The sequence below is a fragment of the Oryctolagus cuniculus genome, chromosome 1 (genome assembly GCF_964237555.1).
Source record: "Oryctolagus cuniculus chromosome 1, mOryCun1.1, whole genome shotgun sequence".
NCBI lineage: Eukaryota > Metazoa > Chordata > Mammalia > Lagomorpha > Leporidae > Oryctolagus > Oryctolagus cuniculus.
In genome coordinates this window covers 184,450,505-184,477,122 of record NC_091432.1, presented here as the reverse complement: position 1 = coordinate 184,477,122, position 26,618 = coordinate 184,450,505, and the positions used below count along the sequence as shown (strand labels likewise).

The following is a 26,618-nucleotide window of genomic DNA, read 5'->3' as shown; positions in this document are numbered from 1 at the left end:
AAGTAGCAGGGTATAAAATCAATGCACAAAAATCAACAGCCTTTGTATACACAGACAATGCCATGGCTGAGGAAGAACTTCTAAGATCAATCCCATTCACAATAGCTACAAAAACAATCAAATACCTTGGAATAAACTTAACCAAGGACGTTAAAGATCTCTACGATGAAAATTACAAAACCTTAAAGAAAGAAATAGAAGAGGATACCAAGAAATGGAAAAATCTTCCATGCTCATGGATTGGAAGAATCAATATCATCAAAATGTCCATTCTCCCAAAAGCAATTTATAGATTCAATGCAATACCAATCAAGATACTGAAGACCTTCTTCTCAGATCTGGAAAAAATGATGCTGAAATTTATATGGAGACACAGGAGACCTCGAATAGCTAAAGCAATCTTGTACAACAAAAAAAAGCCGGAGGCATCACAATACCAGATTTCAGGACATACTACAGGGCAGCTGTAATCAAAACAGCATGGTACTGGTACAGAAACAGATGGATAGACCAATGGAACAGAATTGAAACACCAGAAATCAATCCAAACATCTACAGCCAACTCATATTTGATCAAGGATCCAAAACCAATCCCTGGAGTAAGGACAGTCTATTCAATAAATGGTGCTGGGAAAATTGGATTTCCACGTGCAGAATCATAAAGCAAGACCCCTACCTTTCACCTTACACAAAAATTCACTCAACATGAATTAAAGACTTAATTCTAAGACCTGACACCATCAAATTATTAGAGAGCATTGGAAAAACCCTGCAAGATATAGGTACCGGCAATGACTTCTTGGAAAACACCCCAGAAACACAGGCAGTCAAAGCCAAAATTAACATTTGGGATTGCATCAAATTGGGAAGTTTCTGTACTGCAAAAGAAACGGTCAGGAAAGTGAGGAGACAACCGACAGAACGGGAAAATATATTTGCAAACTATGCAACTGATAAAGGGTTGATAACCAGAATCTACAAAGAAATCAAGAAACTCCTCAACATCAAAACAAACAACCCACTTAAGAGATGGGCCAAGGACCTCAATAGACATTTTTCAAAAGAGGAAATCCAAATGGCCAACAGACACATGAAAAAATGTTCAAGATCACTAGCAACCAGGGAAATGAAAATCAAAACCACAATGAGGTTCCACCTCACCCCAGTTAGAATGGCTCACATTCAGAAATCTACCAACAACAGATGCTGGAGAGGATGTGGGGAAAAAGGGACACTAACCCACTGTTGGTGGGAATGCAAACTGGTTAAGCCACTGTGGAAGTCAGTCTGGAGATTCCTCAGAAACCTGAATATAACCCTACCATTCAACCCAGCCATCCCACTCTTTGGAGTTTACCCAAAGGAAATTAAATTGACAAACAAACAAGCAGTCTGCACATTAACGTTTATTGCAGCTCAATTCACAATAGCTAAGACCTGGAACCAACCCAAATGCCCATCAACAGTAGACTGGATAAAGAAATTATGGGACATGTACTCTATAGAATACTATACAGCAGTCAAAAAGAACGAAACCCAGTCATTTGCAACAAGATGGAGGAATTTGGAAAACACCATGCTGAGTGAATTAAGCTAGTCCCAAAGGGACAAATATCATATGTTCTCCCTGATTGGCGACAACTAACTGAGCACCAAAGGGGAAACTTGTTGAAGTGAAATGGACAGTATGAGAAACAGTGACTTGATCAGCTCTTGTCCTGATGGTTGATGTACAAAGTAATACTTTATCCATTTTAGTATTTTTTTTGTTCTAGTACCATTGGTTGAACTCTATAATTAACACACAATTATTCTTAGGTGTATAAATTTTAACTGAAAAGTGATCCCTGTTAGGAATTTGGAAAACATTATGTTGAGTGTAATAAGCCAATCCCAAAGGGACAAATACCACTTGTTCTCCTTGATAGGTGACAACTAACTGAGCACCAAAAAGGAAACCTGTTAAAGTGAAATGAATATTATGAGAAACAGTGACTTGATCAGCCCTCACCCTGACTGTTGATGAGCAGCTTAATATGTTATCCCTCTTAGTATTTTTTTTGTTTGTTCTACTTAATACTTTTGGTTGAATACTGTAATCAATACACAATTCTTCTTAAGTGCTGAAACTTAACTGAAAAGTGATCACTGTTAAACATAAGAGTGGGAATAAGAGAGGGAAGAGATGTGCAATTCGGGACATGCTCAAGCTGACTTACCTCAAACGGTAGAGTTAGAAACATACCAGGGGATTCCAATTCAATCCCATCAAGGTGGCATGTACCAATGCCATCTCACTAGTCCCAGTGATCAATTTCTGTTCACAGTTGATCATAATGATAGGACTAAGAACCAAAGAAATCACATAAACAAGACTAGTGTCCGCAAATACTAGCTGATAGAATAAAAAAGGGAGAGAATGATCCAACATCGGAAGTGAGATACACAGCAGACCCATAGAATGGCAAATGTCCTAACAACACTCTGGCCTCATAATCAGCCCTTAAGGCATGTGGATCCGGCTGAAATGCCCATGAGAGTATTTCAGGCATGGAAAGCCAAGGAACTCTGGGGGAAAAAAAAAAAAAAAACTAAATGAAAGATCTCTGCGAGTGAGATCCCAGTGGAAAGAACAGGTCTTCAAAGAAGGAGGTACCTTTCTCTGAAGGGAGGAGAGAACTTCCACATTGACCATGGCCTTGTCTAAATATGATCAGAGTCAGTGAACTCAGGGGGCTTCCATAGCCTTGGCAGCTCATGACAAGAGCCTAGGGTGATTACTGAGGCCATAAACAAGAGTGGCAATTTGTTAAGTCAATAACAGGAGTCATTGTGCACTTACTCCTCATGTAGGATCTTTGTCCTTAGTGTGCTGTACATTGAGATTTAATGCTATAAGTAGTACTCAAACAGTATTTTTCACTTTATGTTTCTGTGTGGGAGCAAACTGTTGAAATCTTTACTTAATGTATGCTAAACTGATCTTCTGTATATAAAGAGAATCGAAAATGAATCTCGATGTGAATGGAAGGGGAGAGGGAGTTGGAAAGGGGAGGGTTGCAGGTGGGAGGGACGTTATGGGAAGGAAGCCATTGTAATCCATATTCAGTACTTTGGAAATTTATATTCATTAAATAAAAGTTAAAAAAAACTACAAAAAAAAAACATAGGAAAGACAAACAAAAACCTATTGCTTATCTTGTTAATTGAAATTCTAAGGAAGCTTGTTATGATTATCAAGAGCTCCACTTGCTGTCATTCAGGCTGAAGCCAGGGAGCATGCTGCACTGATGGCTCTAGGGCACCAGCCCAGCTCCCCAGACCCATCCAGGCCCTTGGAGTGCAAGGTAATACCTGAGCTTCTTAAAATTAATATATCTGCTTTATTATATTGTTGAAGAAAACAAAAATTCAATTTTACACTTTAATTGTTATATTTGCACCAATACTGATATACACATACTTGTATATGTATACATTTCTTTCATTCTTTTTTGTGTTTAAAAATTAAACTTCCATGTATAAAGGAGAACATGTGGTACTTGTCTTTCTGGATCTGGCTTATTTCACTCAACATGATGTCTTTGCTGCAAATGGTAGAATTTCATTGTTTTATAGTTGAATAATATTCCATTGTGTATATATGCAACATTTCTTTATCCATTCATCTAATAATGGACACCTTGGTTGGTTCCAAATTTTGGCTATTGTGAACAGTGCTGCTATGAATATGGTGTGGTGCACGTATCTCTTTGACACACTGTGTTCAAGTCTTTTGGGTATATACCTAGTAGTGGGATTGGTGGATCGTTTGGCAAGTCTATTTCTAGTTTGTAAAGAACTTGCCACACTGTTTTCCACAGTGGGGGCACTAATTCATATTCCCACCAACAATGTGAAAGTGTTCCTCTTTGTCCACATCCTTGTCAGCATCTGCCACTCTCTGTGTTTTGGATTTTAGCCATTCTTACAGGGGTGAGGTGATATCTCATTGTGGTTTTGAATTGCGTTTCCCTGATGGCTAGGGATGCAACGTACTCTTTAGGAAGAGTTAGCATGCCCTCAAACAGGAAGGTTTTCCTGGTTTCCCATGAAGTTTCACATCAAGTGTGCATATTCTCCTGCCTCCATGTGCCCCACAGGTCCTAAAGTCAGTGATTGCTCAGAAGGCTCTGGAAGGCTAGAGGCAAGAGACCCTTTCTCCCCTCATCCTGCTGTCCATTGCAGACATGTCTGTGAAACTGGGTTACTTCTCTTCTCAAAGAAACAAAAAGATAAAAAAAATTATTTCCATAGTTATCTCAGTTCCTTCCAGGACAGCGCTTTTTTTTTTTTTTTTTTTTTTTTTTTTTTTCCTGTGTGGAACACACCAGTGGAAGGAGAAAGCCTTCTGCAACAACAGAATGGACCTTCTTGCCAAACTTGGCACTGTCTGTCTTTGCCAGTAGGTGGTGGCCTTCCCTTGAAAATCTTCTAGTAGTTCCCCGAGTATGATGGGTCCTGCTTTGTCTTTCCTTTTAGTTACATCACTGTGACAGGGGCATTCCCTCATTCAACAATAGTTGTTTGTGTAACTCCTTATTGAAAAACGTTTCAACCGTGTGAAGACCTGGACAGTATCCCTCTGCATCACTTTAGGCAACTCCCAAAAATGTAGCCACAGAGAGATCAGACTGTCCTCCTTCCAGCCCCACACTCTGTCTCTGGGAAAGCTTGCTATGGTGTGCTAGAAAGCCCTCCTATATATCTACTAGCTTTTGACCCCCCCAACACTATTTGGATCTAAAATGTATGGAATAATTTAGCATTTTCAATTTTCCTTCTGTAACATTTCATGTAAGTAAATTCCATAATATCTTTTGCTTCTTTCCCATTAAGTCTGACCATTTCAGTTCAGCCAAAACTGTGTTTGCTTCATTCACCTGCATTTACGGATGGCAAATCCACATACTGTCACTTTCATCATCAACTTATAGATATCATACAAATGCAATGAATGAATAAGAAAATAAATAATCTGTTGGTTTAAAATACCAGGGTTTGAAATTTGTCTCTTGAAGAAAAAATTTCAGAAATTTTCATTCATATCAATGTATTAAATAAAGCAACTTACAATTTAATAAAATATAAATGTTTAATAAATTTTAACATAATTGAAAGTGAATATCTGCTCTAAAATATTTAAATAATAAAAACATGACAGCATGCAACAATAAATAGATAAATAAACAGACACAAATAAGTTCAGGGCTGTCATCTCTTAAAGACTGAATATTTTAAACACGGATTTCCTTAAAATACTGATAAAATATTTATAGAATTAACTGAAAAAATTCAACAACTAAAAACGAAATAAGAGACTGTGGAAATATTGAAAGACACATTTGTAAGTGGGATGTGGCAGACAGTCAATGAGAATCAACTGCTGATGAATCCAGGTCTCCTTCCTTGCTTCTTAATCACTCTTGCAAGTCTCCTGTTGAAGAGAAGGCTCTCATGATTTCTGTTCTAACAATCTCCCAGGCACAGTCATTGTGTTTCTTCTCCTCCAGGTAGAGCGGATTCTCTGGAAGTACCTCTTCAGCAACAGTGTTGGGCTTTCTCGGTCACTCTGTCTGTGTGTCTGCCTCTCTGCCTCTTGAATAAAGATAGTTCATTCATTTGAAGGTACATTACAAGATTTTATAAAACATGTACTTTGGTTTAACATAACAGCCCTATAACTTTTCAACAGTAGTTTACACTTGGGGAACCAAACATTACAGAGGTCAGGTGAGTTGGTGTGTTACCTAGGATCATATATACAAACAGATAGAATGATTAATGCAAAATCCTATATTGGAGCCAAGGATGCATCCTATGTTTCATATTATGATTTCTGTTAATGTTTAAAAAATAATTAATTTGAGATGGAGCTGGAGCTGGAGCTGGAGCTGGAAATGGAGATGAAGAGAGAGAGAGAGAGAGAGAGAGAGAGATCATCTGTCCTGGGTCTTAACTCATCACTGCTATCTCACGGGATTTGTGTCAGCAGGAAACTGGAATCAGAAACCTGAGACTGTACTCCCTAACATCAAACCCAGGTACTCCAATGTGGGATGCGGGCATCCCAGCTGGCATCTTAACAGCTGGGCTAAATGCCTGCTTCTGTTCATTCTTTTAAAATTTAAATTCACAGACTCCAGAAGCTCTCTATCCCAGTTCTTTCTTATAATGGTGACTACAGTTGCACATCTTGTACAACACAAATTTATAGTTAAAATTTATTACTTTTCACTAATAATGTGTTCTTTGTCCTAGTTGTTAGCAGAAGATTTTTATCCGTTTTTGTTTATTTTTATTATGTGTCTTATTCTTTAATATACATTACAATTAGCCACTAAGGAATATACAGATAAGTGTGTATGAGTGTCATGAAACAAAAACAAAAGTCCATTGTAGTGCAATATGAAGATGATTAATAAATAATATAACAAATCATATTGCAAATGAGAAATGGAAATGGAATTTGTAGCCTTAGAAATGCAAAGATTACACTGTCAACAGTAAGGAAAAAAAGTTTAGCAACAAGAAAACTGTACTATCATATTAACAAAGAAAAGTACTTTGATGATAATCAGCAGTAATTTGATTTATGGTAAAGAATAGTGATGAAAAGAAAAAAAAAACAAAATTTAATAACAGATTATAGGAAGATTTCCTAACAGACAGGTATTTAGATCATCTCATAGATTCTATGATTTTTATGGGATACAGAGGTCAATGTAAAAACAGATTCACACAAGAGTCAAAGATACGTCAAATAAAAAGAGAAATAAGATTACTGAGAGGCATGGCTATTCTGCGCTAGACATTTTGTATTAATAAAAAGAAACCACCTAGCCCCAGCCCTTTATATATAGATGAGGTTGAAAACAAGTATCCATCAGGAGTATATGCCTACAGTTTTCAGAAAACGTACATGTCAAAGGCTAGACATTTAGAAATCACAAGGTAAATGATCAACATAAACTAGAGAAATTTTTCAAAATTTGGCTGAGAAGTTAATTGACATAAGTGACCAAATGAATTACCATTGTGCTTACTACAAAGTAATATTTATCCAAACACTGAAAATTTTTAACAAATCAATTGCTTACATCAAATATTTAAACTGTTTCTAAATCTTGTGCCAAAACATCCACTGTCTAGAAATAATTCCAAGAAAATATTCAGTGAAATCAGGAACAACATGAACCCACAGTCTCCTCTAGGTCTGCCACTCAACTAACAAGCTTCCCCATATAATTTTATGTGCGCATGGATCTAGTTCCCTTGCTTGTGTTTCCTCTTCAGTCTATCCTCATAAGTTTTCCTGTACAGTAACTCCATTAAACCAGATCTGTTAAAGCCACTACGGACAGATGTTTTTAGGTTTATGGGGACAAATCACTCTGACTTCCCCTGAACGCGATTCTGTCTTTTGAACACTGTTCTTACCTATTTGCCCTTCTTTCTTCACTGGCCACTCATTTCAGTAACCTTTGCACATTTTGCTTCCCTGTTCTCCCTTTATATATTGAGGGTCTTCTCCATTTGTAACTCACAAAATCCATCCCAATGTCCTCGTTATTAGACGTGCAACAAGGAATCTCAAATTATTTCCTTCACCCATGGCATTTGTTGTTCATTCTAGGACCATGTACCCAACAGCCCACATAACTTCTGTACTTAATTCTCCCAGGTACCTTTAAAAATAGATCTACCCCCTTTTGTCCTTTGTAGTATCAGCTGTACCTAAGCTTCCAGTATGAAAACATCTCTGTGCTTTACTCCTTTTTATACTGTTTCAATTAAGGGAAATTAGTACAGTGTTTGTTTCTTTTCTTATATATATGATGATGTTTCATGGCAGAAGGGACTGTGTATTTTTTCAAAGCAATTCCAAAATCTGATACTGTTATTTTCTCTCTACACATGTCATGTGAGTGGAATAATAAAGTAAATAGTATTACTGTCCATTCTTCAACTTGGTTCAGAAAGCCAGTGTCTGAATATAGGGTAGAAAAAAAAACTTTTATTTAATGCACATCTTAATAAAAGGTCTATAGGTAAAAATAAGGCATTTAAACAGCAAAAAATAGTAAAGAAGTAGACTTTATTATGATGAATGTACATAACTTTAAAAAATTTAATAGATAATAAGCGCAATATTTCTTGAAATGGAAATGTGAGCCTGATTTCCAATCTTAATACAATGTAAAAGTGAACATCTGCTATGTGAAAAGTATGTCTTATAAAAATAGGATACAATAATAAATAAATAAGTAAATAAATAAATAAATAAATAAATACATTCAGTAAATAAATAATATCAGAGCTTTCATCCCCTAGGAATCAACACCCCAGAGCTGAGTGCGTTTCGCATATACTTCCTTAATATATGAACAAAGTGGTTGCTGAATTAATTCAACAAGTTCCCTGATGTGACTAAAGCAGAAAGAAGAGCCTTTAGAAATGACCGAATACACATGTACAAGTGTGATGGGGCGATCAGTCAACGAGAACCATCTCAGGATGACGCCAGGTCTCCATCCTTGCTTCTTAAGCTTTCCTGCAAGTCTGCTGTTGACGAGAAGGCTCTCCTGATCTCCATTCTGACGAGTTCCCAGGCACAGCCACTGTGTTTCTTCTCGTCCAGGTAGAGACGGATTCTCTGGAAGTACCTCTTCAGCATCAGCGTTGGGCTGTCAGCCGTCAGGACAGAGTCTTCCTCTCCCATGGCCTGTACCAAGCAGGTCTCCAGGCCTTGCAGCTGCTGATGAAGTGCAGTGTGCAGTTCCTCCAGGAGGGTGTTGTTCCAGGCAGCAGAGGAGTGCGCTGTGTGGAGGAGGTTGAAGATCTGCTGCAGCATCTCGTGCAGGACAGACACGGTCTGGTTCTTCTGGAACTGGCTGCCGTTCACCACCTCCCGCGGGAACTGGAAGTCTCTTCTGTCCTTGAGACACAAGACAGGGGAGACCCTCCTCATCTGGTCCAGAAGCACCAAGGTCGTCCTGCTCAGAGGGGCAGAGTTGTGAGGCAGGTCACAGCCCAGAGATCCAACAGGGCCATAGCTGCACAGCACCAGGGCCGTCAGCAGAGGGAGTAGCTGGGCCATGGGGAAATGAGGCTGCTGCTGTCCTGGCTGGGCTGGGGTCTGGGTGAACCTTGGACCCTAGGTTCTCTGAAGACATTCTGTCTGTGCAGGGCTTTTATATCATAAAGAAAAGATTTTCATTTTCTGGACATTTCTCTATCTGTGCTTTTACTTCCCTTTTTTGTTTTCATTTTTGTATTTTCCATATGGCCTAATAAAGTGACATCAGGCTACATCATTATATTCTCAATAGAAGTTTAAATTTTCCAATAAACTTCAGGTGTGGCAATCCAAAGAGAGATGTACAGAGAAAATTTGAAACATCAGTTAGAATTACGTTTGTCTGTAAACAGTGAACGAGCTTCTCCACTGTTTCTCTTCCTTCCAGAACACACTCATGTAGGTCCATGTGGTTATGCTTTACTGGAGCTTCAAGTTTAGGAACAGTGTAGACATTGCCCTTCTTTGTAGTGTTTGCTTACTGCAGATTGGCAGTGTTCCTAAGGCTGTGACAATGCCTTTAGGAAGAATCTGGTTGTTTTGAGGAACATATGATGTAGTTATTCTAAACCCAAGATAATACCATTTCCCAAGAATCAACTCATAGAAGAGGCAGTTATCAAGTTATCACATCAGATAATACTCTCTCCTCTAGAGTGTCAGGGTTGACTTACAGATGCATTCACTGATAACAGCTTGCCACATCTTGATGACTTTAGAATGCCTCTACTAAGGAGGGAATTTTTTCTCTATTGACAGAATAATAAATACACCAAGATGCTTGCTCTGCCCCTAGAGATTTGTGTGAAGGACCCTGGCACCCAGAAGTGACCTCGTCCTCTCCTGACCCCATGTTCTCAGGTATCAAAAATGTCAACAGCCTTCAGATGCTAATAGCTAACATTTGTTCTGCCTATGTAGTTGGAAGACTTTCCCAACTATACTGATTTTGTAAATAATTATTCAGTAGTGCATAATTTTTATTTTGTTAAATATGGTGTTTGCTGTCCAAAGCTTTTACTTAAACCACTGAGGCCAGTGTTGCGGCTCAATAGGCTAATCCTCCGCCTTGCGGCGCTGGCACACTGGGTTCTAGTCCCGGTCAGGGCACTGGATTCTGTCCCGGTTGCCTCTCTTCCAGGCCAGCTCTTTGCTGTGGCCCGGGAGTGCAGTGGAGGAGGCCCAAGTGCTTGGGCCCTGCACCTGCATGGGAGACCAGGAGAAGCACCTGGCTTCTGTCTTCGGATCAGTGCAGTGCGCTGGCCACAGCGCGCCGGCCGCAGCGGCCATTGGAGGGTGAACCAACGGTAAAGGAAGATCTTTCTCTCTGTCTCTCTCTCACTGTCCACTCTGCTGTCAAAACAAAACAAAACAAAACAAACAAACAACAACAAAACAAAAACAAAAACAAAAAAAAACCCACTGAACACTTGTTACCCTCAAAGTGTCCTCCACCTGCGGCGCCGGCATCCCATATGGGTGCCAGATTCTAGTCCCGGCTGCTCCTCTTCCAGTCCAGCTCTCTGCTGTGGCCCGGGAGGACAGTGGAAGATGGCCCAAGTGCTTGGGCCCCTGCACCCACATGAGAGACCAGGAAGAGGCTCCTGGCTCCTGGCTTCAGATCGGTGCAGTTCCGGCCGTTGTGGCCATTTGGGAAGTGAACCAACAGAAGGAAGACCTTTCTCTCTGTCTCTCTCTCTCTCACTGTCTATAACTCTACCTGGGGGGGGGGGGGAGTCCATGTTACAGAAACCAGAGGCCTTTGGTTATTCCTCCAGGCAGTGTGAGTCTATTGGTGACTTCTTTACACATAGTGGTTTACTGGGAAGAGCTGGTGGTGCTGCTGTTGTATCATCTTCTACTTTTTCTTGAGATTAATGCAGAACAAAGAAAAGTCAAAGAAAGACCAAGGGAGCTGCACCATTATGATGTATTATTTCAATACCTTATATTTTCATTTCTTTCTTATTTCAACTTTCCTAGAAAGCAAAACTTGCCAGTTGTTTTTGAGCAAAAGGAAAAAAATGCAACTCTGATAGTCATGAAAATGAAATAAGGGAAATGATCTATGATGACACAAGAGCAAAGAATAAATTAGTAGAATTCAGAACTACCACACTGGGAGCAGGGGACCGTGGGGGGGGGGGTGGTGGGGATGGAGCCATTGCTGATGAGCACAAAGGCAGGAAAGTAGCTGCTTATGCCGGAAGTTCCAAGATGAGTCCATCCCAGATCAGGGGACAGCCATCAGCTATGCAAGGCCAGCCTGACTCTACTTACATTCAATCCACCTGATATCAGCTTTGAAAAGAAAAGGTAGGAGTCATACCAACCACCTTGCAAGAGACTGAAAACCAGCCTCAGTCACTAGATAACTAATCTCTGGCAGGCCAGTGGATATTAGCCCTGTCTGAGCACTCTACCTGGTTAACAGTCCTCCCAGGCAATGAAAAGACTGTCTTGTGAAATCTAGAATTAATGTAGAACTGCATGATCCCAAGAGTCTATTTTAATCTGGAAAATAATAATAATGATAATATTGAAAATTATAGCACCAATATTTCTTGTATGTTAAAATTTTGTATCAGACATCCTTTTAATCTTTGGAAATATTAACCCTTTCAATAGTGCTATCAAGATTACATTGTTTATATAATAGGTTGGAGATAAATATATGTGTAGAGGGGTAGAATACAGATCTGAGGTCAAAATCTTGGAGAGAGTTGAGGTAATGACTTGTTTGGAAGAACTAATTATACAAATTGAAGAATAGATATGGCCATGGAATTTGTAAACCAAAGAGGGTCCATGGCACTAAATCCATAGAACAGAGAGGGTGAGTGACCAAGGATTCTGAGTTCTACTTCCAAGACTAAAGGTTCATTATGCCAGGGACTAGCGCTATTACATAGAAGGTTAAGCCCCCATTTGCAGTACTGGCAACTCATACAAGTGCCTGTTCAAGCCCTGGCTGCTCCACTTCCGATCCAGCTCCCTATTGATGCACCTGGGAAAGCAGCAGAAGATGGCCCAAGTATTTGAACCCCTGCACCCATGGGAGAGACCTAGGTGAAGCTCCTGGCTCCTGGCTTCTGCATGGCCCAGCCAGTGGTCATTGTGGCCATTCAGGGAGTAAGGATGGATGGAAGGTCTCTCTCTTTCTCTCTCTGTAACTCTGCCTTTCAAATAAATAAATCTTTATTAAAAAAAAAAAAAAAAAAGGTTTGCTGCCCCCATTGAGTGGAACTGCCTTTTTGTTATGTGTTTGTCAATCTTGGTCAGTAGATGGCGGTCCTCCTCTGTAAATCTAATAGTCTGCACAGTACAAGGAACTCTCTTCTCTTTCCTTTTTGCTGCAACTTCTGTTACATCACAGAAATATTTATCAGGAGGAAAAAAGGCATCTCGTATAGGAATTTCTGAGAAATGAGAAATTTCACTCAAATTTTGCTTTCAGTTGGTGTACAATGGGCATCTGGAATCCACAAGGAAACTGGGAGCAGATGTATGACTGGGCACCTAACAATCCAGAAACAGAAGAAAATAAACATAAAATGTACCAGAAGAAAACAATAGGGTTACAAGTGAAAATCAGGGAAATAGAAAATAGAAAAACTGTAAAGCAAATTAAAGGATCCAAAAGCTTGGTTTGAAAAATACATCCCCAAAAGCAAATATCATGATTTCTCTATTAGTTGCAGCTAATATAGAGAGAACAAAAAAAGTAATGTATATTGAGCTAAACTGACATCTTGTGATTTATTGTCTATAACTCTTGTTTATAGCCCTGTGGAATAGTGATCTATTTACATTTTACTTGTAGAGCTCTTTGTATAGAGCCTGTGATTATAAAATAAATTGAAAGTATGTTATTGCAAAAAAATTATTTTAGAAAAGGAAAGAGTAGGAAAGGAGGAAATTATAATTGTATTCTTGGAATTATATCTATGAAATTTATGAAATCTGTTTTCTATATATTAATAAGTTAAAAATGTAAAAAAAATTTTTTAAAATCTTAGTAACTTACAAAACTCTACAGGAAAAATAAGAGAAGAAATTATTTACCATATTTCTATTATTCATCCTTCCATTTATCCTGTCTTGTTTCTACCCCATAAATTCTTCCCAACTAGAAATCACTGAAGTAACCAGCTGTGTTTATGTTTCCAGATCTGCTGGATAGCTTAATCCTAACCTCACCTAAATGTACCACTCTGTTTTTGAACAATTTGTTTTCTTCTTCAGTGTTTTCTAACAATCATTTCCCCCGATTGCCTACTCCACCTGCATGCCATTGACAGATTCTGCTTGTCTCCCTTGAACTTACAAGTTGAAAATCTCATAAGATTTAGGTCATCTTCTCATTGCACACCCTACTCATAAGTAAATATCCATTACCATGCTCTAATTTCCAAGTATGTAACACACATTGCAAAGTACTATCTCTGGGTCATACACTGTTGAGGATTCCAGATCCACCACATATACATCTACCAATGGTATGTCTATCTGTAAATGCTTCATAGGAACTTTGTAGGGTACATCTGCTGTGTTCCTCTATTGACATCTCTCTTTCAAGCTTCTGGTGAGAGAATCCCTTGTTCTTCATGCTGCAATGGACATGAAACATAATAGAAATTCATTAAGCATGATTATCATTTGGTCCAAGGGGATATATTTAGCATGAAAACAATCACATAATCTTTTCCAAAACATGCAGTTTTTTTTAAAGTTTTTATTTATTTATTTGAAAGCCAGAGTTACACAGAGAGAGGAGAGGCAGAGAGAAAGAGAGAGAGGGAGAGAGAGAGAGAGAGAGTCTTCCATCCGATGGTTCACTCTCCAATTGGCAGCAATGGCCGGAGCTGTGCCGATTCGAAGCCAGGAGCCTCCTCCAGGTCTCCCATGTGGGTTCAGGGGCCCAAGGAATTGGGCCATCCTCCACTGCTTTCCCAGGCCATAGCAGAGAGCTGGATCAGAAGTGGAGAAGCTGGGACCCGAACTGGCACCCACATGGGGTGCCAGCACTTCAGGCCAGGGCATTAACCCGATGTGCCACAGCGCCAGCCCCGGCATGCGGTTTTTAAATATATCATATCTAGGATGTCTTAAAGTAAATAAATGAATATATGAATATACTAGAGTTCTTAAGCATATTAATTATAGTACCTTCAGGCCGGCACTGTGGCTCACTAGGCTAATCCTCCACCTGCGGCGCCGGCACCCCGGATTCTAGTCCCAGTTGGGGCGCCAGTTCTGTCCCAGTTGCTCCTCTTCCAGTCCAGCTCTCTGCTGTGGCCCGGGAAGGCAGTGGAGGATGGCCCAAGTGCTTGGGCCCTGCACCCACATAGGAGACCAGGAGGAAGCATCTGGCTCCTGGCTTCAGATTGGTGCAGCACGCCGGCCGTTGAGGCCATTTGTGGGGTGAACCAATGGAAAGAAGACCTTTCTTTCTGTCTCTGTCTCTCTCTCTCACTGTCTAACTCTGCCTGTAAAAAAAAAAAAAAAAAAAAGATAGTACCTTCAAATTCTTCATTTGATAATATCAAAATTTCTGCCAAATCTAAATCCAGTTATAATGCTTACTTTGTCTTTTCAAATTATGTTTCACTTTTTAGTAGGCTGTAAATTTTCATTGAAAGTTGAACATGGTGGACTGAGTAAAAGGAACTGAGGTAAATCAGGTTTTTATGTATGATTTTGTATTTGTTTTCCTGTGAGTTAGGCTGAGTTTTGTTGTCATTTCCCTGCAGACTTCTTCCTAATAAATTCTGAAACTTGCAGTTCTTTTCAGTTGTAATCCCATGTAACGTAATTCCTGTCTTATAGGGTTGCTGTGTGGGTTAACTGAGGAAATCTATAATCAGAGCTTGGGACATAGGATGTGTTAAATAAAATATCTATGCCTATTTAAAAATACTAACAAACCAAATTCAACAGTATATTTAAGTGAATATATTACATGATCAAGTGGCATTTATTCCTGGAATGCAAGGATGGTTCAACACATGAAAAAAATCATTAGTGTAATACATCATAATAACAAAATGAAGGAAAAAAACACATAACTATCTCAACTGGTACAGCAAATGAATTTGATGAAATTCAATATCCCTTAATTATAAATACACTCAATGAACATGGAATGGAAGGAGACCACCTCTTTTAAACCACATATGTAAAACCTACAACTGCTGTTATACTCAGTCATGAAAAACTGAAAACTTTTCCTTTAAGATCAGGAACAATGCAAGAATAGCACTTTGTCTCCTCGTATTCAACATAGTACTCAAGATCCTACCCAGAGCAATTGGCAATAAAAATAAACAAAAGACATTAAAATTACAATGGAATAAGTAAAATTATCCATGCTTACCGGTTATACAATCTTGTATGTTGAAACTCTTAATGAGTCTAAACATACACACAGAGTCTGGTAGAACTAATAAATTAACTATATAAATGTGCAGGAGACAAAATGGACTCATGAAAATTAGTGGCATACCTGCTACAGTTTTGAGTTCCAAGTTCCTTGGTGCTGCAGCCCAGCCCAGATGTTGTAGACATTTAGGAAGTGAACAAGCAGATGGGAGTTCTGTCCATGTCATCAAGTCTTCTCTCTTTCTTTTGCTCTGTCAGTCTCTCTCTCTCTCTTTCTCTCTCTCTCTCTCTTCCCAAAATAAATACATAAATAAATACATAAAATAAACTCCAAAGTCTTATATTAATGGTTAATGACTTAATGTTAATGTACTAAAGGCAGAAACTTGACCTAATTATGTAGCTGGAAGGTGTGACTAATGGGAGATCTTTAGGTCACTGGGGACTTTCCCTTGGAAGGTAGTTCACATAAGAGGGTTTTTGTAATCTTACATGAGCATATTGCTTATCTCTGCTGTTTCATCTGCCAGATGCTCATTCCTCTGCACACACTCTGGCATTGTTAACCTCCCCCAGACACCAGCCTAATGAAGCCACTTGATCTTGGACAGGGACTTAACAAAGTGCAAACTAAAATATATATCTTCTTTTCTTCTGAGTTGCACCTATCAGTTATTCTACTTAAAATAATGAAATCCATCTATACACTAACAATAAACAATCTTAGAAGAATTAACGCCATTTACAAGAGCATCAAAATGAACTTAGGAACAACACTTAGGAACAAATTTAACCAAGGAGTAAAAATATTTCTATATGGAAAAGCATCAGATGTTTCTGAATGAAACGAAAGATGATAGAAACAAGTGAAGAGACGTTGTATATTCATGGATTGGAAGACAATATGTAGATGTTCACACCATCCAAAGCAATCTACAGATACTGTGCAAGACCTTGGGTTTTCTGAGCAAATGTGAATCCCACTCCTGCTGCAGTCTGCTCCTTGTGGAATCAGAAGGTGGATGCTCCCACACGGAGTCACAGAGGAGCTCTTGGGTTCTCCACCCGCTCACTTGGTTGGTGTAGTCGTGTGTACAGTGCTCCCTCTCTTCCTATGTTTCTGTACCTTGAGGGACGATATTGACCGCTGCAGGGCGGCGCTTGGCAGATAGGAGGGCCGAAGGTTCTTTGCGGTCAAACTGTCGCTGCTTCCACTGGTGCTGCACGGAGATCCGGCGCAGGTCCTGCACGGACACCGGGCGCCATTCCTGCCTCTCAGACTCCCTACCTCACAAGACCCAAAGCTCCTGGCTGGGGATAGTGTCCAGGCCAGCGGGCGGCGCCACATTCCTCCCACTACCATAGCCCTGGCCTCTGGTTGTCTAACACTTGTATATGGTTAACAAGTTAGAAACTCCAGAATATAAATCAAGATGCTGAAATAGAGATTTTTCAAGGCAAGGAGACAAAGATCACCAACAGCTCCACCTCTGAGACACAACAATTACAGCAAATCCCAACTCTTAATCATGCAACCATTAAAGTATGATATCAGAGTTTAAACAGCTGCATAAATTTTGGAGAGACAAATCCTACACAGCCTATATCATGCAGTATAATCTGCTCTTTGGGGAATCCACTAATGTTCATGATTTCATGAAGGTAATAGTCTCTACCCTACAACAGTTCTAAACTTAAGAAACAATGAAAAGTTCTAACATGACCTTCTAAGCTCAGCCAGGGAATTAAATGATTTTTGAAGTTCCAGGGGCAAAATGAGTGTAGTAGTGACTAAAGTTTAGAAATAAGACTAATAACTTTTCCCTCTGCTGCAGCCATCATGTATACCAGGATGGGTGCATACAAGTACATCCAAGAGCTATAATGAAATAAGCAGTTGGATGTGATGGTTTTCCTGAGGGTCTCCTGTTGGCAGTGCCGCCAGCTCTCCATGATGCACAGGGCGTCCAACAAGGCGCACAGAGTGGGTGGGATACAAGGCCAAGCAAGGTTATGTCACAATGTCACATACAGGATTTGTGTAAGCTGTGGTGGATGTAAGCGCCCAGTTCCTAAGGCTGCAACCTATGGCAAGCCTGTCCATCATGGTGTTAACCAGCTACAGTTTGCACAAAGCCTTCAGTCTGTGGTTGAGGAATGAGCTGGGTGCCACTGTGGAGCGCTGAGTCCTAAATTCATCCTGGGTTGGTGAAGATTCTGCTTACAAATTCTTTGAGGTTATCCTCATTGATCCATTCCATAAAGCTACCAGAGGAAATCCTGACACTAAGTGGATCACCAAACCAGTCCACAAGCACAGGGAAATGTGTGGGCTGACATCCCTAGGCTTGGAAAGGCACAAGTTCCACCACACTGTTGAGGTTTTTGTTGTGCATCCTGGAGAAGGCGCGATAGCTCCCAGCTGCACTGTTACCACTAACTCAAGTAATGTTTGTAAAACTCATATCTTTTTTTTTTAATTTTTATTTATTTTTATTTTTTAAACTTTTATTTAATGAATATAAATTTCCAAAGTACAGAATATGGATTACAATGGCTTCCCCCCATAACATCCCACCTACCCGCAACCCTCCCCTTTCCCACTCCCTCTCCCCTTCCATTCACATCAAGATTCATTTTCGATTCTCTTTATATACAGAAGATCAGTTTAGCATACATTAAGTAAAGATTTCAACAGTTTGCTCCCACACAGAAACATAAAGTGAAAAATACTGTTTGAGTACTAGTTATAGCATTAAATCTCAATGTACAGCACACTAAGGACAAAGATCCTACATGAGGAGTAAGTGCACAGTGACTCCTGTTGTTGACTTAACAAATTGACACTCTCGTTTATGGCATCAGTAATCACCCTAGGCTCTTGTCATGAGCTGCCAAGGCTATGGAAGCCCCCTGAGTTCACTGACTCTGATCATATTTAGACAAGGCCATGGTCAAAGTGGAAGTTCTCTCCTCCCTTCAGAGAAAGGTACCTCCTTCTTTGATGACCCGTTCTTTCCACTGGGATCTCACATGCGGAGATCTTTCATTCAGGTTTTTTTTTTTTCCCCAGAGTGTCTTGGCTTTCCACGCCTGAAATACTCTCATGGACTTTTCAGCCAGATCCGCATGCCTTAAGGGCTGATTCTGAGGCCAGAGTGCTGTTTAGGACATCTGCCATTCTATGGGTCTGCTGTGTATCTCACTTCCCATGTTGGATCATTCTCTCCCTTTTTTATTCTATCAGCTAGTATTTGTAGACACTATTCTTGTTTATGTGATCCCTTTGGTTCTTAGTCCTATCATTATGATCAATTGTGAACAGAAATTGATCACTGGGACTAGTGAGATGGCATTGGTACATGCCACCTTGATGGGATATGGGATTGAATTGGAATCCCCTGGTATGTTTCTAACTCTACCGTTTGAGGTAAGTCAGCTTGAGCATGTCCCGAATTGCACATCTCTTCCCTCTGTTATTCCCACTCTTATATTTAACAGTGATCACTTTTCAGTTAAGTTTCAGCACTTAAGAAGAATTGTGTATTGATTACAGTATTCAACCGAAAGTATTAAGTAGAACAAACAAAAAAAAATACTAAGAGGGATAACATATCAAGTTGCTCATCAACAGTCAGGGAGAGGGCTGATCAAGTCACCATTTCTCATAGTGTTCATTTCACTTTAACAGGTTTCCTTTTTGGTGCTCAGTTAGTTGTCACCTATCAAGGTGAACACCTATCAACACCTATTAAGGTCCCCTTAAGGGACAAATACCACTTGTAAAACTCATATCTAATAAATCATTTAGGACAGTCAACTGCTTAAAGGCGTTATTTGTCTGTTAAAAGTAGTCTCCCAATAATTTCATGAATTCTTTTTTGAATTATGAAAGTTAAAAGTGCAATAATGTTTGAAGACTAAGTTGTGTATCTTGTTCCTAATAAAATAAACTCTTTCTCTTATTAGGGAGTTAATATGTCAGTGTTTAAAACATGTTGTGTGATATAAATGTAAAATCAATTCTTTAAAAGATGGAAAAAAGAAATAAGATCAGTATGGCAAATAATTTCAAAATAGTAATCTTATTAAAATTCATTTGATTCCTGGTAAATATGTATATGTTGTTAATAAGGAAGGAATTAAATTGCAATAAGAGGTCCTAGGAAAATTAGCACCCCAAAACAAGGTAAATTTTCATATAATACATTTTTAGAATGCTGATGGAATATAGAATTAAATTTACAAATTGATATACAAGAAAATAAACTTATTAATAAAAAGAGCCAATTGACTAGAGAAAGGTGTGGTTATATGTCCTAGACAATGCCTAGAGAAATATACAGAGAACAGTTCAGCTTTTTGTGCACAGGTGAAATAAAAAACAAATGTCCTTCAAAGGAATGTAACTATAATTTCAGAAAATATGCAATGATTAGAAATGAAGAAATTTTAGGGGCCAGTGCTGTAGCTCAATTTGATAATCCTCCGCCTGCAGTGCCGGCATCCCATGTGGGCACCGGATTCTAGTCCTGGTTGCTCCTCTTCCAGTCCAGCTCTCTGATGTGGCCCAGGAAGGCAACGGAGGATGGCCCAAGTGCTTGGGCCCCTGCACCTGCATGGGAGACCAGGAGGAAGCATCTGGCTCCTGGCTTCAGATCAGCATAGTTCTGGCCGTAGAGGCCATTTGAGGGGTGAACCAACGAAAAGAAGACCTTTCTCTTTGTCTCTTTCTCTCACTGTCTAACTCTATCTGTCAAATAATTTTAAAAAAGAAAAGAAATGAAGAAATTTTAAATAAGTGATGTAAATGACAAACATAAAGCTAGAGTTAACAGATAAAGTCAAATAAAGAACTGAAATTAGCAAGCAAATAGGGTACTAATGAAATTTACTACAAAGCAATATTAATTAGAACAATGATGAATCACTGTTTTGATAAATAATTACTATTTCCAAATAAATAAATTAAATTTTAAACAGCACTTAAGTGAATGACAACTTAAATCAAATATTAAAAATATCCAATACTTGTGGTAAATATGATTAATAACAATGCTTTGGACACTTAAAATTTGCTATGGAAGTTTATCTTGACTCTTCATCTCCCACCCAAAAATTCAATAACTATGTCAGGTTATGAATATGCTAATTACCTTGGTAGTGGGAATCGTGACACAAGATATACTTGTACAACTTAAATAACATACACTTGTTTATTTGTTAAACCAGACATCAGTTTTTTTAAAAAAAAATTTCAAAAGTTTATTCCATTTAGTCCATTCTTTGAAAATTATTCTCAGAAACCATGGAAAAATGCATGAAAATGTTAACATTCTCATCCAGGTGTCAATTTATTTCTCAACTCCACTTTAAAAAATATCTTCCTCAGATGATTTTCTGTGCATAGTATACCCAGTTCTGTTTCCTGTGTTTCTCTTTTATACTATTCCCATCTCGTTTCTGTGCCAGTAATTCCACCCAACCAGAGCCTCCCAAGGTCACTGCCAGTGTCTGTGTTCAGGTCCACTGGTACAGTTCAGTCCTCCTCTTCCCTGAAAACACCGCTGCCTTCCCTCCATCAGACTCCCCCCATGCTTTTCCATATCTCTTTCCCTGGCTATTCCACCTCAGTGCCCTTTGCATGTTCCCCTTCTCTTCCCTCCCTTTGAATGTTGAGGGTCTACAGGTCAAAGTGTAGGACCTTGTCCCATTGTCTTTTCTGTTTACAAGGGAACACATCCATTCTATGCCTTCTTCAGCAAGCATATGATAAAAAATCCAAATCGATACTCTCACCCATGGCATCTTCTGTTCATTCTAGACCCGTATTTTAACCACCCATAAGATGTCTGCTCTTGTAAGTCTCTCAGGCACTTTACAAAGGACTTTTAGTATGTTTTTCCTTCTAAGAATCATTCATCCCCAATGCTTCTGGTGTCAGGAGATGCTTTCTGTTTGCCTCTCCTTGTAGTATTTAATAGAGTTGAAATAACATATACATTAGTAGGCATTTTCTGTCTCCTTTCTTGTAAGACTAGGAGTTTCTTTAAAACAAAGAAAAAATTTATTTTATTTATTTGAAAGGCAGAATTACAGAAACAGAGAGGAAGATAGGGAGATTTTCTATCCACTAGTTCACTCCCCAAATGGCTACAACTGCCAGGGCTGGGCCAAACAAGAGCCAGGAGCTAGGAGTTTCTTCCTAGTCTCCCCAATGGGTGCAGAGGCCCAAGCACTTGGGCTACCTTCTGCTGCTTTCCCATGTGCATTAGCAGGGGACTGGATTGGAAGGGCAGCAGCCAGGACTTGAACCTGCACCAATATGGGATGCCAGAATTGCAGGTGGCAGCTTAGCCCACTATGACACAACACCATGCCCAAGACTAGGAGTTTCAACACAGCAGGAACTGTTTGCTATAGTCACCTGCCTATATTTTTTGAAGGAAATTCCATTATTTGCCACTTAACCCAATTTATGTATATATTGATGTATTTTATCATCCTTTCTTCACTTTGGTTCCTGCTATGGTTTAGATATTAGTTTAAGTGTCTGCCAAGGGCCCATGGGTTAAAAATTTTACCCACAGAGTCTAGAGTTAATGGTACAACAAGGGTAGAAGGTTAATCCAAGTATGATGATTCAAGGGTGGGCTTTGGGAAGACTGTTGGGTCAGGTGCCATGTTCCAAATATGGTGATTTTAAAGGGACAGACAAACCCTCACTCTCCTTCTTGCCACAGGGTGCTATGGGTCATCTCAGTGCTGTAGCAGCAAAAAAATCACCAAAGGTCAAAGCAATGTGAATGCAAAATTTATGAACCAAAATAAATAATTTCTCTTTACAAAATTGGCTTCTCCAGGATACTTCAGTGTAGTAAATAAAAGCTGACCAGTACAATTTATAAGTTTATTGATTTCATTTTCAGAATAAATAAACAAGATGTTTTGTTCATAAGAATTTAATAAAAACAAAATACAAAGTTAATATTGATTGGAAACATTTTGTAAGTTTTAACACAATGTAAAGATGACATGTTATTATATGTAAAATAAATATTACAACTAGTATACATGTAAAAAAGAATGAAAATAAATAAATAAATAAATAAATCAGGGAAGCTTTCTCTGAAGAACTGATAGAACTAGAGAACATTTCTTCACATAAACTTACTTAATATATTTAAAAAGTACTGGATAAATTTAGTTCAGTAACTTTGGACTAAAGCAGAAACAAGCCTTTTGAAATGACCAAGGACACGTGTGAAAATGGGATGTGGGAATTAGTCAATGAGAACCATCTCAGGATGACGCCAGGTCTCCATCCTTGCTTCTTAAGCTTTCCTGCAAGTCTGCTGTTGACGAGAAGGCTCTCCTGATCTCCATTCTGACGAGTTCCCAGGCACAGCCACTGTGTTTCTTCTCGTCCAGGTAGAGACGGATTCTCTGGAAGTACCTCTTCAGCATCAGCGTTGGGCTGTCAGCCGTCAGGACAGAGTCTTCCTCTCCCATGGCCTGTACCAAGCAGGTCTCCAGGCCTTGCAGCTGCTGATGAAGTGCAGCATTCAGTTCCTCCAGGAGGGTGTTGTTCCAGGCAGCAGAGGAGTGCGCTGTGTGGAGCAGGTTGAAGATCTGCTGCAGCATCTCGTGCAGGACAGACACGGTCTGGTTCTTCTGGAACTGGCTGCCGTTCACCACCTCCCGCGGGAACTGGAAGTCTCTTCTGTCCTTGAGACACAAGACAGGGGAGACCCTCCTCATCTGGTCCAGAAGCACCAAGGTGGTCCTGCTCAGAGGGGCAGAGTTGTGAGGCAGGTCACAGCCCAGAGATCCAACAGGGCCATAGCTGCACAGCACCAGGGCCGTCAGCAGAGGGAGTAGCTGGGCCATGGGGAAATGAGGCTGCTGCTGTCCTGGCTGGGCTGGGGTCTGGGTGAACCTTGGACCCTAGGTTCTCTGAAGGCATTCTGGCTGTGCATGGCTTTTATATCATACAGGAAAGATTTTCATTTTCTGAACATTTCTCTATCTGTACTTTCACTTTCCCTTTTTGTTTTCATTTGTGTATTTTCTTATGGCCTAAGAAGATGACATCACACTAAACCACGAATTTTTCAAGTAGAAGATTAATTTTCCCAGTAAATTAAAAATATGCTCATCTACATAAATTTCACTCAATTAAATGTAAAACATCTTTGTTGCAAAATCAGAAATGTGTATATGTATGTGAGTAATTGTACATACAGGCATTTTTTTTCCCATAAAAATATTGCTGTTATTTGTTCTGGATCTACGTTTTAAACTTATCCTAGAATCCATTTTACCTTCCTCCTTACTTTACACAGAAGTATGGCTCCTTTGACCCTAGAAAATATGTTTAACAAATTCGCAGATCATCTGTGACAATTCAACTCTAGAATGGAGATTCTTTTTTTTTAGTAGCTGTTTTTATCACTGATGCACCTGCTGTTTATTAGCTAGTGGGTTCCTCTAATGTTTCTCTTCATTTAAAAGCATATTCACATAGGTCTGTGTGATTATGCTTTAACAGGGCTGCAAGGTCAGTACTGATGTAGACGCTGTCCAGTCTTTCCACTGTCTCCTTATTACAGATCTCCAACGTTCCTTAGGCTTTTGGCAACACTCTCAGAAGGAATCCTGGTTCTTCCCATGTGCACAAGGGAATGGAAATTGTAATTCCAAGATACCACTTGCCCAGCACTCAGAAGGAACTCATCACATCTGGCAAAACCCTCACTCTCCTCTGGAATGATAGACTTCACCCCGAGCTCCTCCAAGGTTCATTCCCAGAGGACAGGCTCACCATAACCTGGTGACCTTCGAACTCCTCTACTGAAGAGGATCTTATTTCTTCATTGTAAAAATGATAAACTTCCCAAACTTCCAATCTTGTAAACCTCCGAGTGCTTGTGTGAAAAACTCAGGATATCAAAGTTCACCTCCTCCTCCTCACCTGGCCAACTTTCCCTGGTTATCAAAAATGTCAACAGCCCTCAGATGCCAAGAGTGAAAGTTTGTTTTGTCTAAGTAGGTGGGAGGAATTGTGGTACTGTAATAATTTTTCCTTCAGGGATCAAGTGGTTTCTTTCTTTCTTTTTTTTTTTTTTTGACAGGCAGAGTGGACAGTGAGAGAGAGAGACAGAGAGAAAGGTCTTCCTTTGCCATTGGTTCACCCTCCAATGGCTGCCGCGGCCGGCGCGCTGCAGCCGGCGCACCGCGCTGATCCAATGGCAGGAGCCAGGTACTTATCCTGGTCTCCCATGGGGTGCAGGGCCCAAGGACTTGGGCCATCCTCCACTGCACTCCCGGGCCACAGCAGAGAGCTGGCCTGGAAGAGGGGCAACTGGGACAGAATCCGGCACCCCGACCGGGACTAGAACCCGGTGTGCTGGCGCCGCAAGGCAGAGGATTAGCCTAGTGAGCCGCGGCGCCGGCCCAAGTGGTTTCTATTTTGACAACCACAACTTTTAATGCTCTACTCTGTTCCTTAAAGTACGAATACTTGATGACCCAGGAGTTTCGGAGCTGGAGAGTCAGTCACAGATGACATTGTCTTTCATTAGAAGTTTACATGAAAGGAACAAGCGACCTTCTTTCCTTTCCTTTTTTTTCATTTTATATTTAAAAAACAATGACAATTTTTATAACTTCTTTTTTATATAGTAGTTATTGGCCAAGATTTGTCTTACTGTTTTGTGTTACTTTCCATCCTGGGGTTAATACAACCCGAGGGAAGAAAGGGACAAGCTGAGGCCTACAATGTGGCATAGCAGATAAAGTCACCACCCGTGATGCCAGCAAGCCATATGGGCACCAGTTCAAGTCCTGACTGTTCCACTTCTGGCCCAGCTCCCTGCTAATACCCTGGGAAAGCAGTGGAAGATGGCCTAAGTTTTTGTGACCCTACCATCCATGTGGGAGACACAGATGAAGCTGACATAGGCCTAGCCTAGCCTGGGCTGTTAAGGCCATTTGAGGAGTGAACCAGCAGATGGGAGATCTGTCTCTGTCTCTCCTTCTCTCTCTCTGCCTTTTGGATAAATAAATAAATCTTAAAAAATGAAAAAAGAAAAAACAAAACAACAGGTAAAGGGGCTGTATCATTTTTCCCATAATTTTCAACACATAAGATTTTCTTACTTTCTCATTTTGAATTTCTTACAAAATAAAACTTGACAGTTATTTATGGGCAAAATAAATATGTCTTAATGTGATCAAAATTAAAGAAGAGAATTGACTTTTTTCTGACAACTTGCAGAGTGTAAATTAGTAAATTTTAATGCTGCAAATTTGGGGACCAGCACTGATGCAGAGGGAAAGAACGGAGGCCAATGTTGAAGGGCACAAAGCCAGGAAAGTGGGAAGTCCTGCCAGAGGCTCCAGAATGCCACCTTTGGGCTCGCTGGACAGCTCTTTGCTGGCCAACCTTGTCCCTTCTGGTCAAGAGGGGTTTTCATATTGTTTGGTTTTAGAGGAAGCTGCATTGTACCCAGAACTGAAGAGATCCCTTGAGTCGAACTGTCCCCATGAGTAATTTTCTCTGTGTTGTGATTTCTTGCTGAGTCCTAAGGAACAAACAAGTCTGAGGCTGGCACTGGAAAAATTCTTCCCTTCACGTGCTCTGCAGGTTGCTGTGATATCCAAGTGGCCCACGCAGGGGACGCTGGTGTTACCCACATCTCTGTAGAAGCACTCTGCTCTCAGAATCCACTTCATCTGCTTTCCCTCTGAATCAGAATTACCTGAACAGTCGACTCATTGCTGCTCGCTAGTATTGCTCCATCTCCTGAGCACCTGCTGCTCCTTGTTCCTGGCAACACTTTAAGCAACTGTTTTTTTCCCAAGTTCTCATGATGAGTGGGCTCTCTCATGTCTTTATGTTTCTGCATGTGGGCTTTGCATTTTTTGAACAAATGAGAGTCATGTGGCTAGGACAGTCTCTTCCTAGTGCAATAAGAATGTAGGAACCTCTGTAACTGGCACAAATGAGTTCCTAGATTATTTTTTTTTAATTTATTTATTTACTTGAAAGTCAGAATTACACAGAGAGGAGAGGCAAAGAGATAGAGAGAGGTCTTCCATCTGCTGGTTCACTCCT

The 26,618-nt window shown here is 40.0% G+C and overlaps 2 protein-coding genes and 1 pseudogene across 2 annotated transcripts; 1 reads left to right on the top strand and 2 right to left on the bottom strand.

Annotated features, from left to right (window-relative positions):
• Positions 1–8,520: 8,520 nt before the first annotated feature.
• On the bottom strand, positions 8,521–9,139 carry LOC100353888 (interferon omega-1-like). The gene has a single exon (XM_002708058.4). The coding sequence runs from the start codon at positions 9,137–9,139 to the stop codon at positions 8,552–8,554; it is 588 nt and encodes a 195-aa protein (XP_002708104.2). The 3' UTR covers positions 8,521–8,551.
• An 8,212-nt stretch (positions 9,140–17,351) lies between these two features.
• Positions 17,352–17,939, top strand: LOC100354149 (large ribosomal subunit protein eL15-like; annotated as a pseudogene).
• Positions 17,940–22,645: 4,706 nt separating this feature from the next.
• Positions 22,646–23,389, bottom strand: LOC100354397 (interferon omega-1). Its single transcript, XM_002708059.4, has one exon. It carries the CDS (start codon positions 23,387–23,389, stop codon positions 22,802–22,804), a length of 588 nt encoding a protein of 195 aa, XP_002708105.2. The 3' UTR covers positions 22,646–22,801.
• Between the last annotated feature and the right edge of the window lie 3,229 nt (positions 23,390–26,618).

Excerpts from the sequence above, each read along its gene's own strand:
- LOC100354397 (XM_002708059.4), bottom strand. The coding sequence starts at position 23,389 with ATGGCCCAGCTACTCCCTCTGCTGACGGCCCTGGTGCTGTGCAGCTAT.
- LOC100353888 (XM_002708058.4), bottom strand. The coding sequence starts at position 9,139 with ATGGCCCAGCTACTCCCTCTGCTGACGGCCCTGGTGCTGTGCAGCTAT.